This window comes from Magallana gigas, chromosome 10 (genome assembly GCF_963853765.1).
Source record: "Magallana gigas chromosome 10, xbMagGiga1.1, whole genome shotgun sequence".
Lineage (NCBI taxonomy): Eukaryota > Metazoa > Mollusca > Bivalvia > Ostreida > Ostreidae > Magallana > Magallana gigas.
In genome coordinates this window covers 10,573,432-10,580,510 of record NC_088862.1, presented here as the reverse complement: position 1 = coordinate 10,580,510, position 7,079 = coordinate 10,573,432, and the positions used below count along the sequence as shown (strand labels likewise).

The window sequence follows — 7,079 nt, the reverse complement described above, 5'->3', positions numbered from 1 at the left end:
TTCTTAATTTACTGTGTGATAGCTTTAACTCACCTCAACCGACAGCATAAGAATGCGCGGATCTAGCTTTTTACACATAAAATAGGGTATATTTTGGGGGGCCTTTGGATGATGTTTTGAAGACTATTGTTGTCGCTCTACTAACTGAGATCATATGTGAAAGAGTGAAACGATTTCATATTTGGTAAATGAAGAGGATAACCCCCCCCCCCCCCGAGACACTGAAAATTGTAAAATGTAATATTTGTTTTCATATATATATCATCGTATATCGTATCATATGTATAAAAGTACCAGTTATTCAAAAGATATTACGCTCAGGTGAGCTATGTTGGGTAAGTTATTTTTTTTTCAAGTTTTCTTGTTCTATATCACACAGTGTATTATGATTATTTTATGTACTTTAGTTTGTATATGTGGGAACATTATCAAAATAGTCTTACTTAAAAAAATTTCTCAATCCCTTTAATTAAACACTGACCAAATATACAACAACACTTCATCGCCTGAAACCACTTCGCTCACATATAAAACGTATAAAACGGGGACTCTTAGCCGTAGTTGCTGCACAGCTACGCCAAGAAATAAAAATGAAGACTTTATTTGTTTCAATCGTGGTGGCCCAATTACTGCTTTGCAACGCTTACAGGGTGAGTTTTAATTATATTCATAAATAAGAACTTAAGTGGTTTCGATGGTCGTGTCCATTTTTATAATGTATTGATCTCCCTAAGAAGAGAGGCACTATTTCAAATTATATGAAAATACCCGATTTTAAATGGTAAAATATATGATCTTTTCTTAAATAAATAATACTTTTAAGATAGAAAAATATTTTATGTATATCTTTAAATTTTAGACAGATCTAATGGTTAATTTATTGACCACCCAGCCTTCTTAAAAAGTTTTTATGGATAGACAAGTTATATAAAAAACTTTAGGTAGATTGAATGGATGATTTATTAACAGACAACCTATTTGTTCTATTTAAATAAGTGACGTTACTTTTTTGACAAAATGTATATCCTATGGATGAAGAGCTTTGTATTCATATACATGTGTTGGAAAAAAAAAATTCAAATTTTAAGTCTTTTAAAAATATTTGGATTATTACTTACTAAACAATTATCATATATGGTTAAAAGAATATCAAATTAATTTTTTTGGTTAAATCTGACTTGAGTTGGTAATGTGTTGACAATCCAGCATACTTAAATTGTTCCATTAGTATAGATCTAGAGTTTTAACGATTACTTATTTTAGTTTTATTTTTAATGTTATTTTTAATTTAATTTTTTTTATTTTAAATTATAAATGAGTCTGTGACTTATAAAATTGATAATTAGTAAAAGGCACAAGTAAAAAATAAATAATTCGCCATGCCTCTATTATGTCCTCTCAATTTGAACTATCATTCTTGGTGTCACGAAAGTAATGTTTTAATTATAGTGTTTGGTCAGTACCTGTTTCCGAAAATTTACTTTTGCAAGATTAAAATGCAATCATTTGGCTTCTAGTTATGAAGTAAAACTGATATATTGGGTATTCATATTATGATCCCGACTCCATTAGGTTGGACTAATTACTTGTTTTTTGAATCTTGCCTTAAACCTTAATGTAAAACAATATGCAATTTGAATATTAGCATCATGAATGTAATAAAATAACTTGTTAGAACAAAAAATGTAGATGTATTTTGTTTTTGAAGTTGCGCATAAAAATAAATTTTTAACAATATGCATCAAGAAACAAATTAGTCTCTAAACAAATTTGCTAAGAATATGTTACTCTTTTGGAAACAATATCAAAACAAAAAAAAGCACTATAAAACCAGAAAACAAAAACTAAAAAAAAACCGGCAAAAAACCCCCAAAACCCCTTCCCCCTCAAAAAGAACACATCAAACAACCAACAAATATTTTATAACTTATCTTCGAAATGCAAAGTACCTAATCTATTAAAAAATTTGGTCTTTTTTACTCAAACAGATTGACAGACAAAGCTGGGAATTGCTGAAAAGAGGTAAAATTTTCATACATTATCTTGATAAATTTATTCAAATTCATCATGTGTCCTTAAAGAATTATGTCCTTTTAACAGGCCGGGGAAACTACCTTATATGGATATAATTGTCTTTGCGCAGAGCGATGCGTACCGCGAACATCTGTCCAATCAGTGAATAAAAAGCAACACGTGATTTACTACACGTTTACGTTTTTACAACAAACACGTGGTTTAGACTTATTTACGACTTAATTTCAAATGACTGCGGGAAAGTCAATTCATAAAAAACTTCAATTTTTTTTGTAAAAAATGCAAAGATTAGGTACACATTTAGATTCTTCATGCTCACATTAACAAACATTGCTGATTTTCTATGTTGAATAGTACGTTGAAATACCTCTCATAAGGTCTTCACAAGTCATTATATTCCAGTATTTGATTTTCGTAAATTTTGTGTTTTTCGCTGTTGTAGTGCTATTTGTTGACTAGAACTTAAAACTGAATTCATTTTGATACATGTTTATTGTTGTATGACATTTATGTAACACATTAATATTAATTAATACTCATGTACATTGATCATTGTACATATGTATATGCATATATAAGTAGTATGCGTCATCTTTGTATATACTCGCTCTAATGGAATACTATAAGTCCGAGTAGATGCATACACTAACTGTAAGTACTGTCAAAAGAATACATGGATTAATATCAAGAGTACGCACCAAACACGCATTTCGTAACCATTTACACTTAAGCTTTAAATGGCCACGTGAGGTCTTTTGAATGCCTGACAATGTACGAACACCCCCGAGTCGAATGCTTAGGGCCATGAAATCACGTGAAATCTGTCCTCACTAAAACATCAGCGGCTGGCAGTAAGGCTTTTGTCAACAAATAGACTTATTCAATGCAGTTAATGAACTCAAATTTTTACCATTGTAGAATGAGTGTTTGTAAATGTGAGCATGGAAATAGTAGATGATGATGAAAATATTGTTTTAAGAGTACAAAATGCTTGAAAAATTAAATATGCCTTTCCAAAAGCAATCAGAAAAAGTAGCGTTTTTTAAACTTAGTATTTTTTGTAGTAACCCATGATGCATTTCAACCCAGGAATGTCATTCAATTGATTGGTCAGTTTGTCGATTACGTGTGTGCCTTATTTAGTATGTAAATTTATTTCGACGTCACAGAATATGGTTTCCCCGACCTGTTTACTAAAAGATTATTTTATATCATTTAATACTGTAAAAACCGTATTCTATGCGAGTACATAGTTCCACGTTCCGCTGTTTTGTAGCAAATCGCGAGAATATAAAACTGCATATTTTTTTTATCATTTCCTATTATTTAAAACTGAAATTAAAAGCGAAATTTATATTACTTTCTCGCGTTTAATTAGGAATCTACAGCACCCATAATACATGTACCTTAACTACTGTGACATCTATTAGAAACTGTGCTTAAAAGGGATTAAAAGGGATTGAAAGCATTTTGAACAATTTGCAAATAAAATAAATCAAGAGGCCCATGGGCCACATCGTTAACCAGAACAACAATTGCATATGCTATTTCTATATTAAACGTGGAATCCCTTCTGGGGCTTAAGTATTAGATCAAGGGTCATGGCTTTCATAATTTGGAATCTACACTATTTGAAGATTAAGTGGTAATGTGACAAATTGAAGCACTGTAGTTGTCGAGAAGTTTTTTGAACATTTTCCATATATACTTCTTTGATAAAATTTGAACCATCGCTTGGGTTCTGTGTATTTTTGACACTTTCAGGGGTCACTATTTTAAAAATATTTTATCTACATTATCAAAGATGCATGCATTGTAATCCCACAAATTGTAGCATTGTATTTCTCGTCAAGAAGATTTCAAATCGTTTTTCCTATTTACCTCTTTGTTAAGTTTTACCGATTTAGAATCTACAATAGCCATGGATGCTTGTATAGTATTCCCACAAACTGATGCACTGTAGTTCTTAAGAAGAAGGTTTTCAAACATGTTCCCTATATATTTCTATGTTTAACTTTGAACCCCGCTTGGGGCATCGGTATAAGTCTAGGGGTAACGGCTTTCACAATTCAGAATCTTCACAATTTGAGAATGTTTCAATAATTATCTCACAAACTGTACCATTGTAGTTCTTGAAAAGAAGATTTTTAAACACTTTCTCTATATGCTTGAATGTTAAACTTTGAACCCCTTCTTGGTCCCCAGTGTTGATCTGGGGGTCATGGCTTTTGTAATTCAGAATCTACACAATCCGAGGATACTTGCATAGTAATCTCACAAAATGTAACATTGTAGTTCTCGATAAGAAGATTGTTTCCTTTACATTTCTATGTGTCTCTTGGTGCCCCAGTACTAGTCCAGGGGTCACGATTTTATAAATTAGAATCTTCAATAACCAAAGATGTAGGCATAGTAATATTCCAAATTGTTGCATTGTACTTTATGAGTAGAAAATTGTTAGATATGTTTTCTAGTTATGTTAAACTTTGAACATCGCATGGGGCCCAAATTTTTGTCTGGGTGTTACGATTTTTACAATTTAGAATCTTCCCTATATATATTCGTACAAGCTTTTGTATTAGTATTGACGTTTCTGTTGCAGTGGTTTTTGAGAATTGATTTATAAACATTTTTCATATGTATTTTTATCTCAAATTTGAACCCGATTAGGAGCCTCAGTTTAAGTCCAGGGTTCACGAATTTTACATTTAGAAATTTCACTATATAAGCAAGCTTTTGTGTAAATAATGGCATTTATTTCTTATGCAAAGTTTCTTGAAAAGAAGATTTTTAAACATTTTCTGTGTTAAACTTTGAACCGCCCGGGGCCCCAGCGTTGGTCCAAGGTCACGAATTTAAGACACACACACTATACTCACTTTTTTGTAATTACCCCCCTTTAAAAGGCTTAAGACTTTATTTTTTACAATTTGAAATTCTTTTTTCATACGGATGTTTTTGACTAAGTTAGTTTAATTTGGCTGAGTTGTTTTAGAAGAAGTCAAAACTTTGAAAAGTTAATAGACGGACAGACGGACGCTGGACAACAGAGAAATCTCACTTGAACCATCGCTTCAGGTGAACTAAAACGGACACTCAAGTGTAAAACTTTATGCATTAAATCTCATCATTTTTCTTTTAGAATTTGAAGATGCAGCGTTTGCTAAACGGCAAAGAGGAGGTGAAGGAGAAGGGAATCCTCCACCGCCATCAACAACCGAGGCAAGTCTAGCTAAACGGCAGGACAGACGTCCACCTCCGCCATCAACAACCGAGGCAAGTCTAGCTAAACGGCAAGACAGACGTCCCCCTCCGCCATCAACAACCGAGGCAAGTCTAGCTAAAAGGGGAAACAGACGTCCTCCTCCGCCATCAACAACCGAGGCAAGTCTAGCTAAACGGCAGGACAGACGTCCTCCTCCGCCATCAACAACCGAGGCAAGTTTAGCTAAACGGCAAGACAGACGTCCCCCACCGCCATCAACAACCGAGGCAAGTTTAGCTAAACGGCAAGACAGACGTCCCCCACCGCCATCTACCACCGAGGCAAGTCTAGCTAAACGGCAGGACAGACGTCCTCCTCCGCCATCAACAACCGAGGCAAGTCTAGCTAAACGGCAGGACAGACGTCCCCCACCACCATCTACCACCGAGGCTAGTTTAGCTAAACGGCAGGACAGACGTCCTCCTCCGCCATCTACAACCGAGGCAAGTTTAGCTAAACGGCAGGATAGACGTCCTCCTCCGCCATCAACAACCGAGGCAAGTTTAGCTAAACGACAATATGGAGAAGGAATACCAAGTACAACTGAAGGCTTATTTGAGGAAGAACAAACCACCAGTCCATACTAATATGCTGAGGGGTTTACAAGGCTTTGAATATTATCTGAATTAACTGGAGTTGTCAATACACCAAGAAGTTTAATCAATAAATACAATTGTGCAAAGAACAAATTTAGTAAAAATCTTCTCTATGGCTTATATTATTTGTATTTATAATTATGTAAGTATTGAATGCCTATTTTTTGTGATCGGCTTCGGCCGATCACTGTTGTGTCCATATGAGGCATCCGGCAACTGCTTCCACGTGCGCACACATTCCGCTTGCATAAGTAGTTCTTATAAAAACGAAGTTTGGTTTAGTATTTATAAAACATTTTACTCAGTTTTATTTCAATTCATTTACCTTAAGAGATGCAAACGTACGTAGAATACAGTTCGATCTGTTAATTCAAAAATGCACATTTTGTCTCACGTGTAAGATTTTCGATCGAAAGATTCATTCAGTAATGCAGTTGACCTCGATGAACTGACCTCAATCATAAGAAGATGCTCCATGAACTGACCTCGATCTATTGATGTTGCATAATAGTAGCTAAGAGGACGGCTTGATTTATAAACAAGGTTACGTTACAATGTGACCTCAATAGTAAATTATGATGGCATTCAATGTTTTTCAGTCGTATTTAATTATTCTAATACAACTCTTTAATTCTTTGTATACGTGTCAATGCTCTTTGAGGAGCCCTACTCAGTATTCTGAAGAAGAAGAAGATACATTAACATTTAATAATTACGTCAAAAATATAAAACTAGACCACGAGTTTACGAACGGCTTTCCCCAAATTTTTTTTAAAAATTAAATTTGTTGACGGTTTGTAATGATGAAATTATGGTGTACAGAATCAAAATATTCTATATTTTGTAAAAATACAGTACTTTTTAAAAATTATTTTACATCAAACTGATCATGTTGATTGCTTCTAGCTATCAATATATCATTATTTCCGATCATTCCTTTAAAAGGAATACTTGTTTGGATTTCGTCGGTCCTTACACAACCAAGGCAATGCAGAGAAATTGAATACCCCGCGTTACCAACAACATCCTAAAAAGGCATTCATTGCTTATATTCAAAATCATATTGATGTTATTTTGTATATAGTATTTGTGTATCGTCGTTTTAAAGCCATTATATACGCTCCTAATCAGGGGTATAAAACATACATGGAAAAATTCCAAGGATGATTTAATATCACAGATTT

At 33.7% G+C, this 7,079-nt stretch overlaps 1 protein-coding gene across 1 annotated transcript; it reads left to right on the top strand.

The window, feature by feature from the left end:
- Positions 1–534: 534 nt before the first annotated feature.
- On the top strand, positions 535–5,999 carry LOC105320489 (uncharacterized). Its single transcript, XM_066073399.1, has 3 exons — positions 535–650; positions 1,989–2,022; positions 5,177–5,999. The coding sequence occupies exons 1-3, from the start codon at positions 591–593 to the stop codon at positions 5,884–5,886; spliced, it is 804 nt and encodes a 267-aa protein (XP_065929471.1). The 5' UTR covers positions 535–590; the 3' UTR covers positions 5,887–5,999.
- The last annotated feature ends 1,080 nt before the right edge of the window (positions 6,000–7,079 follow it).